General features: G+C 40.7%; 1 protein-coding gene across 1 annotated transcript in view; it reads right to left on the minus strand.

The window, feature by feature from the left end:
• Window positions 1-4402: 4402 nt before the first annotated feature.
• LGR5 (leucine rich repeat containing G protein-coupled receptor 5) overlaps window positions 4403-25841 on the minus strand; it is a 330331-nt gene continuing 308892 nt past the window's right edge. Inside the window, exons 16-18 of the mRNA XM_069764603.1 lie at window positions 11352-11497; window positions 9132-9215; window positions 4403-6525 (exon numbers count right to left, since the gene is read on the minus strand). Coding sequence (XP_069620704.1) covers window positions 5447-6525; window positions 9132-9215; window positions 11352-11497 — 1309 coding nt within the window. The 3' untranslated portion in view covers window positions 4403-5446. The remainder of the gene's footprint in view (window positions 6526-9131; window positions 9216-11351; window positions 11498-25841) is intronic.

A 25841-nucleotide genomic window follows, 5' to 3' on the forward strand; every position in this document is an offset into this window, starting at 1 on the left:
TAGTGTGGGGTGCTAAATCCATGCCTAAACGACTGCAGATGGTGATAAAATGTAAGGGTGTCAAAATACTAATTGTAATAAAATATCCACAATAAAACACTTGAATCCACTTGAATATTAAGATTTTGTGGTTTCATTGAACTTGTAAAGATTTTTTTTTGCCAGAACTGTATTACCTCATAAAGTGACAGTGGTCAGAGAATTGTAAAAATTGGCCTGGTCAGGAAGGTGAAAACAGGGTTTGGGGTGAAGGGGTTAATATTTTAAAAATGAATCAGAATAGCTTCATTATTTCATCACAATTTTTTATTACAAATTGCATATATTTGTTACACAATATAAAAGCAAGCAAGTATTACCTATGTACAGACACTAGACTTTTATATACAGTATATACAGGTAACAACCTCAATAAAACCAATGAGCAGAATAAACATGTTGAAGCTGTTTCCACTTATACCATTTGATGTTATTATATCTTTGCCAAAGTAATAAATACAGGTCTATATTTACAAATCTCATAAAAATTAAGTATTTCTCATTTCCAAGTTACACATTTCTAATCACAATATTCCAAACATGCTTATAAAAATAAAACCTTGTGTCTATTTATAGGAGAACCTTTAGGTTAATCATTTATATGTATTTTATACAATGTTCTGCCCATATAAGTTTTTCCCATTTCCTACATGTGAGTTTAGGCCTATCATATATAAAGTAACCATTGTCACCTTTGCCTAGCATCCTTGTCTGTGTAACTGCTTGAAGCTCTTCCAGGTCCAGTACCATTACATACAGTATTGTAAGATTCCCATAACAGATTAACTTACACTTAGGTAGGAAAAAAGGATCATCCCCGCGCTGCCGCAAGAAGAATTCCAAAAATTGTAGAGGTTTCAACGTTGTTTATTCTACCACAGATATTGGACAAGAGTCATAGGCATACAGGATTTAAGTACACATCAGCATTTGGAATCCTGTATACCTATGACTCTTGTACAATATTTGTGGTTTGTCCTGATGAAGGGGTCACCTGAACCCTGAAATGCGTAGAATAAACCACGTTGAAACCTCTACAATTTTTGGAATTCTTCTTGCGGCATTGCAGGGATGATCCTTTTTTCCTACCCAAGTGTATGTTTCAATCAGGTCTTGCACTGACCTGTGGATCTGCAGCAGCCGCCATTAATATATGTCCTTCCTTCACTCTCACCAGGTGAGTATTTCTCTTGGTGGGCAGCTCTGTGTAACGTTTGATAAGACCCTATTTGCGCTTTTGTGTCTCCCTCTTTTCTCTGAATAACAGATTAACTGGCATTTAGAATGGAGTATGGGCTGGATGTCAGGCCCCCTCCAGATTATATTGCTGATCTAGTTTTTTTTCTTCAAATATTACATTCTTACATATATAGTAATATCAAAATGCTGGCTATAAAGATTTGTATTGTAACATCTGTAACCTATGATCGTATTCAAAGTTTCAAGAAGTTTTCAAGTTTTGTGGAACGAGTTAATAGACCATCCACCCAATTTCACTAAAACATTGTACTTTGATTGCTGGGTTTGTGCTGGTATATAGCTGCTTCCCTGTTTAATAAAATATTTAACATGAATGTAAATTGTTTAAAGGGATTATCCACTTTTGTGTTCATTAGAGACCTGCAGATTGAGAGGGTGCTGCTAATGAAAGCCTTCATGATGAGCTTTAACCACTTGAGTCAATTCTTGCAGCTCCTAACTGAAAACAAGACATAGAAGCATCCACCATTTGCAGCAACAGACAGTGCAGATTGTTTCATATACAGTTAAAGGGAATGTGTTTCAGCATTTCACCCTTCCAAACTATTTATATGTGCAAGTAGCTCTTTCAAAGACAAGTCCAGTAATACCTTTACATGGCTGGTCCTTTCTTCCGTTATTGAGAAATTAGCATTTGCATTGATAAAATGAGACTGTAGATCTGAAGCCCTTATCACTCCAGCTCTATTCCCCATCCAGCGCCACTTCCTCCTTCTTGATTGACAGCTTCTATGCTGTGACTTCAGACACAGTATTTGTCAGTCAATCAGGAGGAAGTGGCGCTGGGAGGGGAAGAGAGCTGGAACGCATATGAATAGTTTGGGGGGGAGGGGTGAAATCATGCTTAAAGATTCTCCTTTAAATATGTTATATTCGACTGAATAGGAAGATGTAACATGTAACACCTTCCTGTAAGTGATCAGGAGTTCTATATCGTATGGATGTTTAACAATCAGTATTCCAGATGTTATTCCCAGACTTTCGCTGGTTCTTTGCTATATTGATCCCCATGGTTCAGCAGAAACGTAGGGAGAAATAGTTCAGTAGATCAATTGGCAGATAGAGTGTTAGATGTGAAATATATATTGGCACATATGGTAAAATATGCCTGTCTGAATGAAGATGAATGCTGTTTCCTTTCTATATTCCCTTTAACAGGACAGCAAACAGTTATATACACACACATTACTGATAAATGTAACATGTTATTATGAAATATGTGAACATGTGAAATTTTCCTCTCTCTCATTGAGAAGTGGAAGCAAGGGTACAATCTGAACTTCTGTGTTCTCGTGATTATAAAGTTAGGGCTGAATGCCCACTTTCTTGTAATGGCTATGGTAAAATCGGACTTCATAACAAAGAACAAGACATTCAAAAAGTGTCACTAGATGTTAACACAACTCACGGCATCTTTCCTTATGTTAAAATGTAGAGCCATGATGGAACTACAGCAATATGTCTGTCAGCTGCAAGGAAAACATATCATTTACAGTGGGGCAAAAAAGTATTTAGTCAGTCAGCAATAGTGCAAGTTCCACCACTTAAAAAGATGAGAGGCGTCTGTAATTTACATCATAGGTAGACCTCAACTATGGGAGACAAACTGAGAAAAAAAAATCCAGAAAATCACATTGTCGGTTTTTTTAACATTTTATTTGCATATTATGGTGGAAAATAAGTATTTGGTCAGAAACAAAATTTCATCTCAATACTTTGTAATATATCCTTTGTTGGCAATGACAGAGGTCAAACGTTTTCTGTAAGTCTTCACAAGGTTGCCACACACTGTTGTTGGTATGTTGGCCCATTCCTCCATGCAGATCTTCTCTAGAGCAGTGATGATTTTGGCTTTTCGCTTGGCAACACGGACTTTCAACTCCCTCCAAAGGTTTTCTATAGGGTTGAGATCTGGAGACTGGCTAGGCCACTCCAGGACCTTGAAATGCTTCTTACGAAGCCACTCCTTTGTTGCCCTGGCGGTGTGCTTTGGATCATTGTCATGTTGAAAGAACCAGCCACGTTTCATCTTCAATGCCCTTGCTGATGGAAGGAGGTTTGCACTCAAAATCTCACGATACATGGCCCCATTCATTCTTTCATGTACCCGGATCAGTCGTCCTGGCTCCTTTGCAGAGAAACAGCCCCAAAGCATGATGTTTCCACCACCATGCTTTACAGTAGGTATGGTGTTTGATGGATGCAACTCAGTATTCTTTTTCCTCCAAACACGACAAGTTGTGTTTCTACCAAACAGTTCCAGTTTGGTTTCATCAGACCATAGGACATTCTCCCAAAACTCCTCTGGATCATCCAAATGCTCTCTAGCAAACTTCAGACGGGCCCGGACATGTACTGGCTTAAGCAGTGGGACACGTCTGTCACTGCAGGATCTGAGTCCATGGTGGCGTAGTGTGTTACTTATGGTAGGCCTTGTTACATTGGTCCCAGCTCTCTGCAGTTCATTCACTAGGTCCCCCCGAGTAGTTCTGGGATTTTTGCTCACCGTTCTTGTGATCATTCTGACCCCACGGGGTGGGATTTTGCGTGGAGCCCCAGATCGAGGGAGATTATCAGTGGTCTTGTATGTCTTCCATTTTCTGATTATTGCTCCCACTGTTGATTTTTTCACTCCAAGCTGGTTGGCTATTGCAGATTCAGTCTTCCCAGCCTGGTGCAGGGCTACAATTTTGTTTCTGGTGTCCTTTGACAGCTCTTTGGTCTTCACCATAGTGGAGTTTGGAGTCAGACTGTTTGAGGGTGTGCACATGTGTCTTTTTATACTGATAACAAGTTAAACAGGTGCCATTACTACAGGTAATGAGTGGAGGAAAGAGGAGACTCTTAAAGAAGAAGTTACAGGTCTGTGAGAGCCAGAAATCTTGATTGTTTGTTTCTGACCAAATACTTATTTTCCACCATAATATGCAAAAAAAATGATAAAAAAGCAGACAGTGTGATTTTCTGAATTTTTTTTTCTCAGTTTGTCTCCCATAGTTGAGGTCTACCTATGATGTAAATTACAGACGCCTCTCATCTTTTTAAGTGGTGGAACTTGCACTATTGCTGACTGACTAAATACTTTTTTGCCCCACTGTATGTGTTTAGAATAAAAAAACGCCAAACAATGAGACTTATATCACACTACATATAGTAATCTGTGTGATTATTCAGGTTAGGTGACATTTAAAATAAATAAAACCTTTGTATTCCTTATGTCCCCCATCCATGTTAGACTAATGCATGTGCCGATATCGCCAGCGTTCTAATATGTATAGGAGCCCCGGCCAACTGATTGTCAATCTTTCCTTTCCAACACACACAATTCATGGGCAAAAGGGTTGCTGTGTTTGATTACAAAAACCCCAACATATCTTTGTTTTATAACTCTAATTAATCCATGTAGGCCATTGTCTTAATTGGGGGCTAGGCGACAAGAGCCTTATTCTCATAGAAACAGGAAACATTCAGGATGGACTGAACACAAACTGTCCATGTGCTCGTTCTGTCATATTACCTATAAGGGCACATAAAGTCCCTGCCTATAAACTAGATGACAAAATGAATAATTCATCATTTCAAGGGAAATGTTTGAACACCATGGTTTGTGTCCTCTCGCTGAAAAGTTTCTCTAGACTTTCTTAATAAAGACTGCAATAGTTGATGAGTAAAAGCAAAATAATAAAAACTTTCCTAGACGTTAGAGCAGCTTTGCTGGAAATATATCCTGTGTGTGTTCCAACATATTGAGTTTTGGATCCAGCTTCTTCTATATTGGTGCTTTGTATTAGATTGTAAGCTCTGCATGTAATACATATGAAGTGAGAGGCTGCTCTGGAGCATATTTTATGCATTATGAATGCTGAGGTCTTGGCAGCTGGGAGTATATTGACAAAGTCCTGCACATTCAGTTTTTGGTTTAATTAGAGGAAATGATGTGATGGAAAGGCAAGATAACCCTGTAAAAGATTAATGATAAATCCTGAGGCTTATCTTTTAGACAATATCCAAGAGAAATAGCAAAGCTGATTGGTTTCATATGGATGCAGCAAAGACAAACTGATACTATTCTCCCAATAATAGTGAATAAGGAAAGGCTTGTGCCTTAAGGAAACCAGGAACCAGTACCGTCAGTGTGGCCATGTTGTCAGTGACAAGACACATATGTTCCAGCTGATAATGTACAGTTTTCAGTCATTTGGTATGATGAAGGGCTGGATGGATACTCATATGAAATGCTGGAGCCAGCAAAGGTCACCAAGGCTTGTGTAGAATCACAGGATTGTTTTTCAGCATCTTCTGAATTTATAGAGGACAGGCTAGTTTGTCGAGATCTGTTCCACAACATGTCTGTGCTTTTCAGTCCACTAATATCTTCCTTGAAATGTGGATTGAAGAGAATGTACAATAGAGGATTTAAACATGCAGGCAATGGGATAATAAGCAGGAGAATTGACTTAATCACTTCAGGACTAATGAATGTAAGATTTAACAGTGAGGAGAAGGACAAAAAGGCCACAGGGCAGTAGAGAATGCAGTTAGTGAAGAGGAGCAAGGCTATATGCTTTACCATTGAGCAGTCCCACACATTTTCCAATTCCCCTTTTTCTAATGTGCAGTATAGTTTGGTATAGGCAACTGTCATTATAAGGAAGCACAGTGAATTCAAGAGGACTAAAGCAACCATGAAACCCATAGAGGAGGGATCACCAAAAAGCAGTGGGAAACACAATGGTGAGGTCCCATACGTATTGCCGCTTAATAATGGTGACACTGCGATTACCAAAGACAGAATAAAACAAAAGCAAATAGACACCTTGACACTTATAAATGAGGATTTTGATTCAAACTTATTAGAACATTTTGCAGAAAGTCCTCGCTCAAGTGCAGCCACAGTGAGGAGGAAGATGGAGGTTTCTGCTGCAAACACCGACATGAACCCAGTTATCTGACAACCAACTCCATTTTCCCACCAAGCCCCATACTGAGCAAATTTTCCAAAGGTTAAAACATCAACTGTAGCCAGGATCCCACTGGAAAGGCCCATCAAAGTGTTCATAATGGCTATGAGACCAATTAGAAGCTTTATGGATGGAATATATGAAAGATGTTTGAAGACTGTGGCAATAACCAAAGCATTGCAAATGAAGGCTAGAAGAACTATCAGCCACACACCAATCCGGATCAGCCAACTTCCAAACAGGTGGTCACAGGGTTTGAATGGCCCTGTAGCAATGACAAAATGAATTGCTATTAATGTTTACACAAATAACAATGTTTTAATCAACTTTAAGGCTATGTGTACACGTAGAATGGTCAACTGTGGATTTTTCCGCAGCGGATTTGATAAATCTGCAGGGCAAAAACGCTGCGTTTTTGCTGCAGATTTTATCGCGGATTTACCGAGGATTTCACTGCGGTTTTACACCTGCGTTTTTCTATAGGAGCAGCTGTAAAACCGCTGCGGAATCCGCAGAAAGAAGTGACATGCTGCGGAATGTAAACCGCTGCATTTCCACGTGTTTTTTTCCCGCAGCATGTGCACAGCGTTTTTTGTTTCCCATAGGTTTACATTGTAATGTAAACTCATGGGAAACTGCTGCGGACCCGCAACTGCGGAAATGCTGCGGATCCGCAGCAAAATCCGCAGCGTGTGCACATACCCTAAATGTGCATCTACATACCGTATGTGGATGTAGATTTTTTCCTTTTGGTGTAAAATAAATATATGTCACTCATATATGTGTCTAAATGCAATAATGACTCTGCCTATTTAATCTCCTAGGTACAATGAAAGTTATTTAGCAATTTAGGTTTATTAGCAAAATTTAGAAACTTTCTACAGATTGTAATAAAATCATTAAACAAGAACAATTTAAATTGATCAACATAACTAATATAACAAGTAGTTTCTCCAAATTCAAAACAAAATGTCACTTTTAATTAATGCTGCATACTCAGAATTATTCACTCTATAACACTGGTTGGTGTGAACCCACTGCGCCACGGGTCAGGAGTGACTAAGTGTCTGCCAGGTCCTCACTAGGCCATCAGATGGTGAGGATAGGCTGGGTTGCCAGTCGACACCAGGTACCACTCCAGGGCAGTCCCTGCACTGCAGCAGCTGACCAGAGGATCAGTGGCGTGGGTACAAGGTACAGGAGAGTGAATCAAAGATGTAGTCAGACAGTCTGAGGTCGGGGCAGGCAGCACAGGATCAGAGTAAAAGCTGGAGTGGAGAGGTCTGACATGACGGGTACACAAACTGGGTCGATAATGGTAGAATACAAACAAACACATGAATAGGACACTAGCAGACAAACTAACTAGGAACCAACGTTCGGACAAAGAGTGGTGGGAGGAGCTGCCTAATACAGTGCAGAGTAGTGCTGCAAAAGGAAATTCAAAAAGATGGAGTGACACAAGGATACGCTGCAAGGTGAGTTACTGCCTTGACACACTCCTTCATGTGTCGTTACTACTGTATTTACTAGAGCTCCTTTGGCGGTTATGGCTTGGTGCAAATGTGTTGCATAGACAGACAACAGGTTCTGCCAGTGTTCCAGAGGAATCTTTGCCCATTCCCCATGGGACATGGGCTCCAGTTCATTAATATTTTTGGGTTTATGTGCTGCAACAGCATTCCTTACATCACACCAAAGATTTTCTACAGGATTCAAATTAGACTACTTTGACGGCCACTCTTTGAGGCATGTTTGGAATCATTCTCCTGTTGGAAAGTCCAATGACGTCCAAGCTTCAGCTTCCTCACAGAAGACATGATGTATTTTCCTAGGATTTCTGATTCTTGATTGAATTCATCTTGCCCTCCATACGCTGCAGGTTTTCAGCACCAAAAATTCTCTTGACATCCCAAGAATATTAATGAACTGGAGGCCATTGCCCATGATAAAGGGGATAGCAATTCTCAGGAACGCTGCCATAAGCTTATACCTTTCAATGTATTACATTTGCAGCAGGTCATAACAGCTAAAGGATGCTCCATCAAGTACTAAAGAAACTTAACATGAAAGGGTTGAATAATTCTGACACTGCAGTAGTCATTAAAATTGACATTTTGGGTTAATTTTGAGCAACTCTGTCATGTTAGTCATATTGGGGTATTCAATTGCGCATCTTTTATTGGACTATTTCAAACAACAGGACATTTATAAAATGTTGCTAATATATTTAATTTGCCAATGGGGTTGAATAATTATGATTGTGAAACTGTATCAGTAAGCTTAACATACATTCCATATTCTTGTCTTATGGTGCAAGATTGCCATATTAAATTTAGTACCAGATAGCTGTACCTATCAATGTCAATAGGAAAGCAAATATGTTAAGAAATTTAGGTAGCCAAATTCCTTTTGACTGTGTAGTCTTCACTAGCACTTATCATCATTAAGGCACTCAACTAGTTAGACCAAAAAAGTTTATGAACCTTTTTTTTTGCAATTGGGGGGTTATTCATTATGATAAAAGTATAGAACTTAATATTTATGGGCACGGGTTAGTAGAAGAAAAAAACCCTATACTTGCCTCTCAATCTGGCACCACTATGTACTGTGAACCCCAGTATCATAATTTGGCAGGGGGCGTCAGGTGACCACTGCCAAATGTTGATGCCAGGGGACAGTAGGAGTCCCAGTAGTCAGTGAAGAGAAGTGGCACAGGTGTGAGAGATGAGACAATGTTTTTTCTTCCATTGCCCTTGGCCCTCTAACGTTTACACTAGTGCTCAACCGCTCTAATCTCTCATGTACTGCTGCATTATAAATGACAGAATTAGGACACTAGTTGACAGTAGACCATGTATTTTATATTACCTGGAGATGGAGTACAGTGCACAGAGTGAAGAGCTTTCACATCCTCTTCAAAATCAAGAAGAAAATCATCAAAGTCACGATCATCTGAGAAGTAAACGAGTTATTATTATTATTTTTATTATTATTATACATTTTTATAGCGCCATTTATTCCATGGCGCTTTAAATGTGAATACGGGGCAAATATAGACAAATACATTAAACATGAGCAGATAACAAGGCACACGAGTACATAAGGAGGGAGGACCCTGCCCGCGAGGGCTCACAGTCTGCAGGGGGTGGGTGAGGATACACTAGGAGAGGGTAGTTCCCATTACTTCCTTTATAACAGTACTTAGAAACATTGCAGTAATACTGCTTGATGGAAATATGCCAAATTCCTTGATGAAATGATTAAAGGTAGTAAAATATGGCATTACCCACAAAGTAAGATATTAATTTTTACTAAAATAGTATAACTGGATACATTTTGCTATTGTGGTGGCAATCAGTAAATTTTTCCATAAAACACCATTTGTAGCTTGAGTCATGCATATACAGTGCCTTGAGAAAGTATTCGGCTCCCTGGAACTTTTCAACCTTTTCCCACATATCATGCTTCAAACAAAGATACCAAATGTAAATTTTTGGTGAAAAATCAACAACAAGTGGAACACAATTGTGAAGTTGAACGAAATTTATATGTTATTTTAAATTTTTGTGGAAATTAAAAAACTGAAAAGTGGGGCGTGCAATATTATTCGGCCTTTACTTTCAGTGCAGCAAACTCAGTCCAGAAGTTCATTGTGGATCTCTGAATGATCCAATGTTGTCCTAAATGCCTAATGATAAATATAATCCACCTGTGTGTAATCAAGTATCCGCATAAATGCACCTGCTCTGTGATAGTCTCAGGGTTCTGTTTGAAGTACAGAGAGCATCATAAAGACCAAGGAACACAACAGGCAGGTCCGTGATACTGTTGTGGAGAAGTTTAAAGCCGGATTTGGATACAAAATGATTTCCAAAACTTTAAACATCCCAAGGAGCACTGTGCAAGCGATCATATTGAAATGGAAGGAGTATCATACCACTGCAAATCTACCAAGACTCGGCCGTCCCTCTAAACGTTCATCTCAAACAAGGAGAAGACTGATCAGAGATGCAGCCAAGAGGCCCATGATCACTCTGGATGAACTGCAGAGATCTACAGCTGAGGTGGGAGAGTCTGTCCATAGGACAACAATCGGTAGAACACTGCACAAATCTGGCCTTTATGGAAGAGTGGCAAGAAGAAAGCCATTTCTCAAAGATATCCATAAAAAGTGTTGTTTAAAGTTTGCAACAAGCCACCTGGGAAACACACCAAACATGTGGAAGAAGGTGCTTTGGTCACATGAAACAAAAATAGAACTTTTTAGCAACAATGCCAAACGATATGTTTGGCGTAAAGGCAACACAGCTCATCACCCTGAACACACCATCCCACTGTCAAACATGGTGGTGGCAGCATCATGGTTTGGGCCTGCTTTTCTTCAGCAGGGACAGGGAAGATGGTTAAAATTGATGGGAAGATGGATGGAGCCAAATACAGGACCATTTTTGAAGAAAACCTGTTGGAGTCTGTAAAAGACCTGAGACTGGGACGGAGATTTGTCTTCCAACAAGACAATGATCCCAAACATAAAGCAAAATCTACAATGGAATGATTCACAAATAAATGTATCCAGGTGTTAGAATGGCCAAGTCAAAGTCCAGAGCTCAATCCAATTGAGAATCTGTGGAAAGAGCTGAAAACTGCTGTTCACAAACGATCTCCATCAAACCTCACTGAGCTCGAGCTGTTTGCCAAAGAAGAATGGGCAAGAATTTCAGTTTCTCGATGTACAAAACTGATAGAGACATACCCCAAGTGACTTGCAGCTGTAATCGCAGCAAAAGGTGGCGCAATAAAGTATTAAGTTAAAGGGGCCGAATAATATTGCACGCCTCACTTTTCAGTTTTTGAATTTCCACAAAAATGTAAAATAACCAATAAATTTCGTTCAACTTCACAATTGTGTTCCACTTGTTGTTGATTTTTCACCAAAAATTTACTTTGGTATCTTTATGTTTGAAGCATGATATGTGGGAAAAGGTTGAAAAGTTCCAGGGACCGAATACTTTTGCAAGGCACTGTATGACTTCCCCTATATTATGTAACTGTCATTCTAGGAAGCAGGTAAAACAAAACGTATCTTGCCTTGTAGATGTAGCATTCCAACATCCTTTCGAGGAAAGTCATCGGCACTGCTATTGTCATCTTTGCTCCACTGACTTGACTGTTTGAAGACACTTTCACAGATTGCAAAGGCACAGCACTGGTAGGCATACGGCAGTTCCATAACTCTGCCAATGACATAAGATGAAAGGGTCAATTTAGTTTGGTTTGATAACTACTTTTCATAATCCTAGCAACAAATAGTTTAAGCTTACGATATGCTACATGTGTTGTTGTCAAGGTTAGACATTGTATGACTTCTTACGATACGATACGATACGATACACTTTATTGATCCCGTGGGAAATTATGAATTTCTTAAGAAATTTCTATGCAAAGAAGAGGAGGAAAATAAATAGTAATTGGTGTCTGTAATAAATTATCTTCACCCACCTCATCTACAACAGTGCTGTAATATGCTGGACTAGTATTTAAGATTTGTAGATAAGATTGTGGAGATCAAGGCTACATCAGATGAGCTGTGCTTATTTATACATGTAACCTATCCACTTGGTTTCAAAATACACAGCAAAGTTTCAGAACTTTTAATGTGGAGTTCTAGGTCTCTCCATTCTTACAAACATCAGATCGGATGTCAATTACTGCTTTTATCAGTTACATACCTCCTATTTCGAGATCCCATGATAACATGAAATGTCTACCTACATAGCTTATCAGAATGATAGAATTAAACTGGCAAAGGGCTGTAATCTACATTGTAATATATCCCTGAGACAAACTCAGAAAATTAGTGCAGCAGACTTAAGGTACCTTCACACATAACGATATTGTTAACGATATCGTTGCTTTTTGTGACGTAGCAACGATATCGTTAATAAAATCATTATGTGTGACAGCGACCAACGATCAGGCCCCTGCTGGGAGATCGTTGGTCGCTGAATAATGTCCAGAACTTTATTTCGTCGCTGGACTCCTGCTGACATCGCTGGATCGGCGTGTGTGACACCGATCCAGCGATGTCTTCACTGGTAACCAGGGTAAACATCGGGTAACTAAGCGCAGGGCCGCGCTTAGTAACCCGATGTTTACCCTGGTTACCATGCTAGAAGTAAAAAAAAACAAACACTAGATACTTACCTACCGCTGTCTGTCCTCCAGCGTTGTGCTCTGCTCTCCTCCTGTACTGGCTGTGAGCCGGAAAGCAGAGCGGTGACGTCACCGCTCTGCTTTCCGGCTCACAGCCAGTACAGGAGGAGAGCAGAGAAGCAGAGCGCAGCGCTGGAGGACAGACAGCGGTAGGTAAGTATCTAGTGTTTGTTTTTTTTTACTTTTAGCATGGTAACCAGGGTAAACATCGGGTTACTAAGTGCGGCCCTGCGCTTAGTTACCCGATGTTTACCCTGGTTACCGGCATCGTTGGTCGCTAGAGAGCGGTCTGTGTGACAGCTCTCCAGCGACCAAACAGCGACGCTGCAGCGATCCGGATCGTTGTCGGCATCGCTGCAGCGTCGCTTAATGTGAAGGGGCCTTTATAGATGCTGCATTAGCATACAGCAAATTGCCTCTTCAGAGAGGAAGAGGACTTGTACTCTATAGCGCCACCTGTTGAAAGCAGCGATCCTACAAGTCACAATCAACCCTTTAACGAGTCTTGCAATATTACAGGATAAAAGCCAAATCAGAATCTCAATTTGCAGACATGGTGTTTTGGGGTATTGCCATTCGTCAGTGCAAAGTATGAGACCTGCTTTGGCTAGGTGAGAGGCTATGGACTGGGGTCTAAGGGGTAACGTTTCTCCTTGTGCGAATAAGCCTCCTTACCTTGAGCTGGTATGTCACTTTCCACAAGGAGAAACCTTACCCCTTAGGCTCCATTGGCATACAGAGCACAGGCTGTTTGCCGGCTCACTGCAGAGGCATGAAAGGGAGTTCAGAATTAGACAGTTCGGATTTATGTCTCTTCAACTATTTATGCATTGTTCTAATTATTTTTATTTGTCATCGTGATAGAGTTCTCTATGCATTGAATAAATATAATCATGAAAAAAATAAAGGTTGCACCATGGTGCAACCTTTATTGTTTTTCAACTTATATGCTTTTTTGGGTTGGCACCTGTTCACACTAGCTTGAACGTGGTGGTCTTTTTGTCTATTTTTCTCTATAAATATAAACATGGTCAGTGTATAGAGATGGTATGGTCGCTGTAACTGCTCCCCATGCACGGACTGACAGCTCGCTCATCACTAGGGTGACAGCCGTCGCTCTCTATAAACAGAGTGGTGTGACTGAACCACTGCCGGCGCAACCCCTGTGACTGGAAGGGGGGAATGAAGTTAATTTCCACCCGTCAGAGGGACTTTAAATACCAGAGCCAAGCAGATTAAGGACAAATAATCTTATAATAATAATCTTTATTTTTATATAGCGCTAACATATTCTGCAGCGCTTTACAGACATTATCATCGCTGTCCCCGATGGGGCTCACAATCTAAACTCCCTATCAGTATGTCTTTGGAATCAGTATGTCTTCAGGACACTATTAACCTGCAGATTAACCCCATATCTGCAGGATAATAGCTTTTTTAGTTTTCACGTAACAGTTTCCCTTTAACAGTTTAACATAGTTTTATGGTTATAAATTATATAGACAAATGTATTAAGATACACCTCTTAATCGCTGAATTCAGGTTTGCCATTCAGTCCCATAACCACAGGTGTATAAAATCCAGCGCTTAGCCATACAATCTGTCTTTCTAAACACGAAAAAGACTGGCTCATTCTATAGAGCTCACTGATACCAGCGTGGTCCTGTAATAGGATATCACTGTTGTAACAAGTCAGTTTGTGAAAATTCTTCCCTCCTAAATATTACTTGATAAACTGCGAGTGGTATTATCAACAATGGATTTGATTATAAATCTCAGCAACTCAGCCACAATGTGGCACACCACCTTAAGTTACAGAGCTACTGTAGGTCGCAAAGTTCCGAGGTCCATGGCGACATAGTCGCAACAGCTTTTCTGGCTCAATATCTTCAGACTTGAAAACCTCCTCTGGCATTAACATCAGCACAAAAACTGTGTCCTGTAAGCTTCATGGCATGGAGTTCCATAGTTGCCCACCTGTACACAGGTAAAACATACTCCTACCACTGAACTATGCAGCAGTGGAAATGTGTTCTGAGGAGTGATGAATCACGCTTTTATCTGGCAATCTGAAGAACAAGTCTGGGTTTGGGAAGAGGCATAAGGAAGTTATCTGTCTGACTGCATTGTGCCAACTCTAAAGTTTGGTTGAGCACAGATAATGCTGTTGGGATGTTTTAGAGAGGTTCGCCTGCACCCATTAGTTCCAATGAAAGGAAACCCTAACGCTTCACCATACCAAAACATTTTGCATTATTGTTGCTTCTAACTTTGTGAGAACAGTTTGGGGATTGCCATTTTCTGTTTCATCCAGACTGTGCTCCAGAGCACAAAGCAAAATCCATAAAGACATAGCTGGGTGAGTTTGGAGTGGAAGAACTTGACTGGTCCATGCATAACACTAATCTCAACCCTATCAAACACCTTTGGGATGAGTAAGAATGGAGATTGCCAGCCAGTTCCTCTCGTCCAACATCAGCGTCTGACCTCACAAACGCTGTTCTTGATCAATGTGAAAAATTCCTACAAGCACAATCTAAAATCTTGAAGAAAGACTTTCTAGAAAAAATAAAAGCTGTTATAGCTCCAAAGTGGTGGGTAGGGGTAGGAGTGGGAGAAATAACACCATATTAATGTCAATGAATTTGTAATGGGATATCATAAAAGTTCTGTACATGGACAAAAAATACTATACCTCTAGTGTATATCCGTATGATAGCTCAATTAGGAAACTTGTTACCTAGCTATCTTACTGAAATAAAAGCAGTAGAATTAACAATATCAATGTGGGGCAACTAGGAATATGAAATAGCCTGTTTAATCGAGGTTGTGTACTGTGCAATGATGTATCTACAATATTTTTGAATGACTATATAAATGTTTGTCCATAAAAAGAAAAGAACTCACTCACCGTTCCTAGAGCAATCCTTTATTCACATCCATAGTTAAAACATAGCGGCAGAAAGAAGAGGTGGAGGTAGGAGTCAGAATACAGCCATTTCGCGCTGCGTGCGCTTCTACGGGTCCACAGAGCGATGTGAATAAAGGATTGCCCTAGGAACAGTGAGTGGTGCCCATTTCTTTTTATAGACATTGTATTGTACTGCACACCGGCAGCACCAGTTTCTTCTCTAAGGTCGGGGTCAGACTAGCGTATGGCATCCGATGCGAGAGCATCGGATACGATATGCTAATGACCCTCTGCTCCTGCTCTGCTGCGAGCCGAGTGTCATGCGTCTGTGCTCCGAGCCTCTCGCACAGCTGCAGAGGAGGCGGGGAAATTAATTTCTCCATCTCCTCCATTGCCGGGGTCAGCGTATATCGAAACATAACTCGGATGATATCCATAGGCTTATATGGGTGCGAGTGCGCCGAGACTCGGCCGAGTGTCGGTGACAATCACAGCATGCTGCGATTTCACTCGTATGTTGAAAACAGCCTAGAAAAAAACGCTGATGTGAGCTGCCCCATAGATGAATACTGGTCCAAGTGCTATGCGATGTTTTATTGCATAGCACTTGTCCATATTCATCACTAGTGTGACTCCGGCCTTAACACTAGGACTACTGGACTCGTGACCCCGCCTAGAACTACTGAAAGGAGTCATTTTGACTCCTTGCTTGTTTTCGTTTATTTTTAGAGTTTCATTTGTGGTTATTTATTAATAATTATATTTTTTGTAATGTATTATTATTGTGAGATCCAACAGTAATGCTTTTGATTGGTTTTTTTCTGCTTTTCTTATTTTTCTAAAGAAAATAACAATAATCATAATAGACGTTTTTCAAACATTTTTTTTTATTCAAGTGCACACATATAAACAACAACTGAAGAACAAAAAGCAGAGAAAATGTAGGTGGAGGAGCTAAAAAATGAAAATATGGCGCAGAATTCACCTTCTAAACATTTGGTGTTTCGCATTTTAGGCATTGCCTTTGATTTATGGCAGTACATTGCCCACACAAAGACTTACCACAAGTCTTACAATTGCCGACAGATCTATTTTTCTTGCAGTTTTCTTTGATCTGGCAAAATTTTGTTTGAACCATCACTTCTGAACATGTAGAAACTTGGGACGTGGAACCCTTTTCCCTATCTGTGACATAAGGACCACTCAACTCTCTCACAAGCGTTTGCAAAAATGCCTTGCGTGACATTTTTTGATGGGTAATCTCCTTGAATATTATACATGCATTTATACCCGCAAAGTCTAAGGCATTTTCAAATGCATGAACAGGCCATCTCCTTGTGGATGTTCGTGTGGTATATTTTCATGCCATCTGATCCACTACATCTACTCCATATTTTGTTTCATTGTAAAACTTTACCGTTTCTGGAGTTTTTTTAGCGGAATCAGATGCAACAACAACATCTGGATGGACGGAACTCAAAATGACAACATTTTTGTTGGGCTTTCCTTGATATACTGTAAGTGTAAAATTGTCTTCATTTCTAAACACTTTAGTGTTGTACAATTCCTCTTTCATGGATTTTATTTCTTTAGGCACTTCTCGCCTTATCTTATTCAGTGTTCCCACGATGGTTGTTCCTTTGCTTTTTAGCTGTTTAGCTAATTTTAATGAAGTAAAATAATTATCGGTTGTAACATTGCGACCTTTTTTCAAAAACGGGTCCAATAACTTCATTACCACATGGTCAGCTAAACGGTCCTCAGCACGGCGTGTGTCATCTTTGCCTAGATAAGGGAAGCCATTTGCCAGATATTTGCTCTCCTTATCAACAGCTAGCCAATATTTGTGGCCATATTTATCTGGTTTGGAAGGCATGTACTGCGTGAATGGACACCTAGTTTTGCTTGGGAAAAGTTGCTCATCCACCGTTATGTATGGGCCAGGTTTGTAACACGCAATACAATTTTCAATAAACCTGTCCCACACAGTAGAAAATAGAGCAAACTTGTCCATTTGCAGTCTCTCCGATCGAGTAGATTTCTCATCAAATCTGAGAAACCTCATAATTTCAACAAAGCGGTCCCTAGACATTGTCGCTTTGCAAAACGGTATTCCCCAGTCATTACACCAAATACTGCTAATCGACTGACGGTTCGTGCCAGATATTCCACGAGCATAGAATATCGCAATGAATGCATCTAGCTCCTCATCAGATAGAGTAAACTGTAAATTATTGTTCCTGCATGCTTCTGCAAGCGTACAGTTCTTTATATGTGTCAATATATATGAATCAAAAAATAAACGCCATGCGCTCAAAGGACTATCGATAATGATATTTCTTCTGGCGTATCCTGTAGGGCCAGGTGCTTCTCGAAGAATATTTTGGCTGTCACGCCTACCAGGCAAGTGTTGTCCAATTTCAACAGGTTTCCATTGAATACCATCCGCTGAAACTAGTATTCCTTCAGATTCGCCTTCTCTGGTGTTTGTTGTTGCATTACCTTCGCCGCCATCGTTATCTGTTGTTCTTTCATTTCTGGGACGTTTTGCTGATTTTTTCTGTCCACGAGGCAACATAACTGCATGAGCCCGATCCCCAGTTGATGTGCTTGGAATATCTGGAAAAAAGTTGATGAATATTTAGAATTTTTGTTTTGTAAGGGTCCGTGCACACTGGCTGGATTAGCGGCGGAATATCCGACCGGATATTCTCACCACAATTCGGCCCGTACCTGCCCGCTCAGGTACAGAGCGGAGTTTCATACCTGAAGCTCCGCTCCGAACCCGGGCTGGAGCCGCTGTCTGGGACGGAGCCGTGCTCGCGCGTAAGCAAGCGCTGCTCTGTCCCTGACAGCGGCTCCAGCCCGGGGTTCGGAGCGGAGCTTCAGGCATGAGCGGGCAGGTACGGCCTGTATTGCGGCAAGAATATCCAAATGGCTATTCAGCCAGAATTCTGCTAGTGTGCACAGGCCCTAACTCAGTGTGTGGAAGAACAAATAAATACACATAACTACTTACCTTCTGGATTTGTTCCTTCTGAGTCTTCAGATTCACTTGATATGTTCTGAGGAATGAAATCTTCATCACTGTCAGAATCAAATACATGTTCCTGCAATTCGGATTCCGATTCATCCTCCGGTATGGATTGCAAAGTAGCCAGAATATCCTGAGGCTTTATCAAACGTCTTCTCTCCATATTCCTCACAAATTCCATAATTCTATATAGTTCCCTGCTGAAAAATAGAAATGAAATGAAAACTAAAAGAAATAATAACTGTTCTGCCACCTTCAAAAGTAGGTGGGCTGAATCAGTTGACAGACAGCTAAACTATTTCATAACAATTCATACCTGTATGAGTCTTCAGAGCTCGTATGTCTGCGTCTGTTCTCTTTGTCTCTTCAGCTGAACTGAAAGTAAAGTTACTATCCAGAATACTGTCTCCTGCTAGGACCTTAGAAAAACACCACCCTTCATTAGCATAAGATAAGAGCCTAGAGTAAACAAGCTATTTTGTTCAGCATTACACAGTAATACAAGCAGGTAAAACACAAGGAAAATGTGAAAAGTTGACATGTAAATTGAACTACATCTATATGAACATCAGGGTAAATAAGACAGAGTGAAAAAATTATGCACAAAACTTTATAGCAACATTTAGTGACAAAAGGACCTCAAAATATAGTAGGGAGTCAAAATGACTCCCTTCAGTAGTTCTTGGTAAATTTTGAAAAAACGCGCAAATTTTTTACCAAAATTATTTATTCTCACAAAATCTTTTTTCACATCATATTTGAGGAAAAGTCACCGAGTTTCAAGCCGGAATTCTGAAAAATGTAGTCACAGAAGAGAAATAAAAAACGAAAGGAGTCAAAATGACTCCATCAGTAGTTCTAGTGTTAAACTGGATTACCACAGGAGCTTTTTCAGTAATGTATACAGACAACGGCATCCATATCTTTGAGCCGGGTTGGTGCCTGGTGCCGGGTTTCTTCTTCTCCACAAACTATTGAGATATAAATGTTTGTGGTATGTGCTTGCTACAGAACCCAAATATTCAGGGCCCTGTAGGTTTGGATTTTGTTTTTCCTTAATAATAAAGACCGTCATTTAAAAACTGCATTCTGTGTTTACGTGTGTTATCTTTGTCTAATATTGAAATTTGTTTGGTGATCTGAATCATTTAAGTGTGAAAACATGCAAAAGAATAGGAAATCAGGAAGGGGGCAAACACTTTTTCACACCATTGTAGACAGTATGAGAACCTTCTAGAGTGCAGCGTTCATATGAAGCAACTAATATGCTGTTGGGAGTGTAAGATGTTAGAGTTCGGGGAGCGGTTACATACACAGTTTGCTTTTTAAATGCTAAAGTATAGACAACAACACTGACTTATTTCACCACTGACATTTGCAAATATATTGCTGTGTGGAATGTATTCAGCTTTTTATCACCCTGCATAGACTGTATGTGTCTTCACAACATATTATTTTCTGCCTCCTCTTTGATTCTTACATAGCTATGTGACTTTTATTTGCCCTTCTTAATTGCAGTTATTTTATGTAATCTTTTCTTTTAAGAACTACTGCAATTACAGCTTAACACTTATAAATCTCAACTATCTTACGCATGTTTTCAGCAAGTGGATGATTTAATGTCCTGTTATTTATTTAATTGTACAGAGGCACAGAATGAACGTGTCACAAGCATTGCTTTCCCATTCTGAATTATGGGGCATCACATAATTGCAACGAATGAATACAGGAAACAATTATTCTGCTTTTACAAGCGCTCCCTCTTTGTATATTGTTAGACTATCTATGTGCACATTATTTATAGAGGTGAATTGGTGGAACTTCATGGCCAACTTGAACAGAAGTTATCTGTAACAGAGAGAGTAAGTAACAACATGCTGCTTTCTCAGTTAAGCGTATTATTTCAGTGATGTTATAGGCACAGTGTTTTTTATGGAAGAGCACTATGATGTTCTTTATTTAAGTAGAGAAGAAGAAGATCAAAAGAAGCCAATAGTTACGCCGCAGAGCCAGCATTCACTGAAGTGGTGCTTTATATTGCCCGCTTATACTTGAGGTACATTAAATAACTACTGTATAAAGAAGAGATCAATGCTAAGTGATGGCTTCAGAATCTCCAGTTGATTGATCTTTTCCAGATGAAACTATGGTGCTCTCTTTCAGAACAGCATTCTTCTTAGTTAACCCCTTCACCATTGCCCATAAAGTTTCCATTTTTCACCTCTGTTGAAATATTTTTTACCCATAACTTACACTATGATGCTACTAAATTGTATGTGCATATCTAAATCATAATGATAGCCCTTCAATAATTATTAAAACCCCACCTATTTCCTCATTTAGCAGCTTTCTTTAAAAGCTGACAGTGGATGCACAGGCTTGTCTTAAGACCTCATGTGCATTGCAAATAAACAATGGAAGCTATAGTTCAAAGCCACCCCAAGAGTTCAGTTTAGAGTCCTGTAACTCAATGATTAGTAAAAAAAAAAACAGCGAACCAATTTTTGGCAAATTTCAAAGAATTGTGTATACATATATGACTCCGATTCATCAAGACTGGTGATTTTCTCGATGGTCTTGATACGTAGGTGTGGTGAAGTCAGACGCTGCTGATCTATAAAGATGTGCACGCCTCTTCATGAATCTGGAGCTTCTGAAGAGTGGCATGGAGTAAGATTCTGATATAAGGAAAGCAACAACTATTCTAATTCAAGATGAGTTGTTTTGTCAAGCCGATCGTCTTGAATTAGACAAGCTGTGGTGCTCTTTACACCAGACATCTTACTGCAGTCAGGATACTGTCGCACCCCTGTCCTGCAACAGCTACACCCATTTTGGCAGAGGTGGGAAAAAATGGCATGAAAATTCTAAAAGACACAAAAACTTTTGCATAACTATGAGTTGCGATAAAATTCTGTGACTTTTCAAAGTAATTTATGCCATAATTCTGGTAAAATTGCTTTGATTAATCAAGGCCATTATTGTTAAAATTCTGTTATATGTCTATTCTCCAGCAGTTTCCGATCAGGATTCTTTTAAATGTAGTCAGGGTTTTGCCAAAGCACAGCAACAGGAAGACCTGTTACTAATACAGCAGAAACAGTAAACTGATTTCAGTATGTACAATGATGCTTGGCAGAGCAGTCAACACATACCCAAATGATATAACTGAGCAACAATTATAGATTGGCTTACCAACCCCTACGCCAATGAGAGTAGAGGTTACATGACAGTGAAAATTATTCAGTGGCTCCACTTTTAATTAGCAGAGATCCCCAATCTGTGTATCCACAGCCATGGAACAATTTTTCTGGAGAACGCTGGAGGTTAATTTGAGCATGTGCCGCCCTCGGCACTTATTTTGGTAGAAAACACTGTGACATGAATGTGCAGGCGACACTAGCACGACATTGAAAACAATAGGTTTATACACATAATGATGACAGGTTTTTAAATTCCACTATAGGACCACCTGTCAATGTTTCCCTGCACCTGTCATAAAACCACAACTCCCATCATGCTTAGACAGGCTGGGATGATGAGATCTGAGCAGCAGAGGCATACAGGTTGTGCAAAACTTCTGTCCCCATACTAGATTGTTGAACAACATGTGGCTGTCCAGCAGCAAATCTCCCCTATAACAGTGTATATCAAGAAATCAAAAAGCAAGAAAACAGACGCAATATCAGCTCACACCACCAGCTGTAATCCCTCAGACCAGTCAGCATTCTTTTAAGCCACTACAGAATGCGGTGCTCGTAGAAAACAGGTGAAAGGTCTGCAGAAACAAAATATGAAAGAATACGAGCACTCACCATTCATGCAAAAAGTGTCCATCCTTTATTGAGGCTTCATAGTAAAAAAGCAGGACATAGCAGGGAGAACCTGTGGTTCCCAACGACGACGGCCGTTTTGCTCTCCTGAGCTCCTACGGCACCCGCTCAGGAGAGCAAAATGGCCGTCGTTGCTGTGCCATATACGGTGCTCTGCACCGTTCACTGTGCCCCATAGCTGTGCTGTGCCATATACGGTGCTCTGCACCGTTCACTGTGCCCCATAGCTGTGCTGTGCCATATACGGTGCTCTGCACCGTTCACTGTGCCCCATAGCTGTGCTGTGCCATATACGGTGCTCTGCACCGTTCACTGTGCCCCATAGCTGTGCTGTGCCATATACGGTGCTCTGCACCGTTCACTGTGCCCCATAGCTGTGCTGTGCCATATACGGTGCTCTGCACCGTTCACTGTGCCCCATAGATGTTCCACATAAATTTGTGCCGCCGCTGCCGCAATAAAGAAAAAAAAACACATACTCACCTCCCTTGATTGCAGCTCCCGGCGTCTCGTTCCGGCGCCTCCATCTTCCCGGCGTCTCTGCTCTGACTGATCAGGCAGAGGGCGCCGCGCACACTATATGCGTCATCGCGCCCTCTGCCTGAACAGTCAGAGAGCAGAGACGCCGGGAAGATGGATCGGCGCCCGGCGGCTGGAACGTGGACAGGTGAATATAACATACTCACCTAGTCCTGGCGATCCTCGCGCTGTCCCCTCCTGTCTTCGGTGCCGCAGCTTCTTTCTCTATCAGCGGTCACCGGCACCGCTGATTAGAGAAATGAATAAGCGGCTCCGCCCCTATGGGAGGTGGAGCCGCTTATTCATTTCTGTAATGAGCGGTCCCACGTGACCGCTGAAGAGAGGAAGAAACTGCAGCACAGAAGCCCGTGGGACGGCAGGGACAGCGCGAGGATCGCTGGGACTAGGTAAGTATACCTCAGCGCCCTCACCCCCTCACCCGCCGACCCCACCGCTACCGTGACTCGAGTATAAGCCGAGGGGGGCACTTTCAGCCCAAAAATTTGGGCTGAAAATCTCGGCTTATACTCGAGTATATACGGTATTTGGTCAGAAACAAACAATCAAGATTTCTGGCTCTCACAGACCTGTAACTTCTTCTTTAAGAGTCTCCTCTTTCCTCCACTCATTACCTGTAGTAATGGCACCTGTTTAAACTTGTTATCAGTATAAAAAGACACGTGCACACCCTAAAACAGTCTGACTCCAAACTCCACTATGGTGAAGACCAAAGAGCTGTCAAAGGACACCAGAAACAAAATTGTAGCCCTGCACAAGGCTGGGAAGACTGAATCTGCAATAGCCAACCAGCTTGGAGTGAAGAAATCAACAGTGGGAGCAATAATTAGAAAATGGAAGACATACAAGACCACTGATAATCTCCCTCGATCTGGGGCTCCACGCAAAATCCCACCCCGTGGGGTCAGAATGATCACAAGAACGGTGAGCAAAAATCCCAGAACCACGCGGGGGGACCTAGTGAATGAACTGCAGAGAGCTGGGACCAATGTAACAAGGCCTACCATAAGTAACACACTACGCCACCATGGACTCAGATCCTGCAGTGCCAGACGTGTCCCACTGCTTAAGCCAGTACATGTCCGGGCCCGTCTGAAGTTTGCTAGAGAGCATTTGGATGATCCAGAGGAGTTTTGGGAGAATGTCCTATGGTCTGATGAAACCAAACTGGAACTGTTTGGTAGAAACACAACTTGTCGTGTTTGGAGGAAAAAGAATACTGAGTTGCATCCATCAAACACCATACCTACTGTAAAGCATGGTGGTGGAAACATCATGCTTTGGGGCTGTTTCTCTGCAAAGGGGCCAGGACGACTGATCCGGGTACATGAAAGAATGAATGGGGCCATGTATCGTGAGATTTTGAGTGCAAACCTCCTTCCATCAGCAAGGGCATTGAAGATGAAACGTGGCTGGGTCTTTCAACATGACAATGATCCAAAGCACACCGCCAGGGCAACGAAGGAGTGGCTTCGTAAGAAGCATTTCAAGGTCCTGGAGTGGCCTAGCCAGTCTCCAGATCTCAACCCTATAGAAAACCTTTGGAGAGAGTTGAAAGTCCGTGTTGCCAAGCGAAAAGCCAAAAACATCACTGCTCTAGAGGAGATCTGCATGGAGGAATAGGCCAACATACCAACAACAGTGTGTGGCAACCTTGTGAAGACTTACAGAAAACGTTTGACCTCTGTCATTGCCAACAATGGATATATTACAAAGTATTGAGATGAAATTTTGTTTCTGACCAAATACTTATTTTCCACCATAATATGCAAATAAAATGATAAAAAAACAGACAATGTGATTTTCTGGATTTTTTTTCTCAGTTTGTCTCCCATAGTTGAGGTCTACCTATGATGTAAATTACAGACGCCTCTCATCTTTTTAAGTGGTGGAACTTGCACTATTGCTGACTGACTAAATACTTTTTTGCCCCACTGTATATGGCTTTATAATCGAAGACTTACCTGCCTGTGGAATGCCATGAAGCTAATATTTCAGATTTCTCATCTCTTTAGACTATACCAATATACAGATACATTGTATTTCAGTTGTGAAGCTTATTTCCGAGATATAAATAGGAGATATATCGCTAAAGTGACTTATTCGAACTTGAAGTCGAATTTTATTTATAATCACATTTTGGAGCCCTTTTAAAATTTTAGTTTACTGGTACTGTGCGCTGCACAAGTTAATGTGGTAAAATTTGATAAATCTCCATCCAATTTGGTGTTGGAAACAGTGGTTTGTAAACAACAGCTGTTCATTAAGGCAACGTGAAGCGAGTCTGGCAGCACTTCATAAAGGACAAAGGCCATAAAAATGGCATGATCTTCTGGTAATGATACAGTCAATATAATTGAAGCCTTACTCCTTGGCATTTCTCCTTAGCTTTCTGTAAATAAAAGTACCTGTGATGAGTAATTGGATTTGTACTCACAGTCACATTAGCCTTTGTTTTACCAAAGTGCAAGAATGTTGATGATGGCAAGCTTCAGCCCTCGTGAGATTAATGGGGAGATCTAGCGTGCTAACTATTGTCTACCTCTGCTCCAGCACACAATGTGGCAGACATATTTTCTTTATACTATTCATCGTAATTTTCAGTGCTTAACAGGAACGATAAATTACAAACTTAGAAAATGTATTAAAACAAAAGCATGCATTAACATGCCTTAGTTATTTATTTCAGGCACTCCAGATCTCTTCTTTTGCACAAGAAAAATGGATTCCACAAGTATAACTATGCTTTCACATTTACTACAATAGTAGTGAGGTCCTGGTGACAGTTTAATTGCATACCTGACATGTGTAAGGAAAAATATGAGACAGGATATAGAATAAACCTTGAAAACGAAGGAACCTGGAAACATATGGAAAATGTGATATTATGGTGGTTCTTGAGAGTAGATGTTCCCAAAATTCAGTAGACGCTGTGCTAGTGTGGGGATATGCATGCTTTTTCAGTTCATATTAACATACTCTACTACTTGAAGGAGCTGCAAACCATTTCACTATAATATACTAAACAATACACACTACTAAATTATAGA

Source organism: Ranitomeya imitator, chromosome 4, assembly GCF_032444005.1.
Source record: "Ranitomeya imitator isolate aRanImi1 chromosome 4, aRanImi1.pri, whole genome shotgun sequence".
NCBI lineage: Eukaryota > Metazoa > Chordata > Amphibia > Anura > Dendrobatidae > Ranitomeya > Ranitomeya imitator.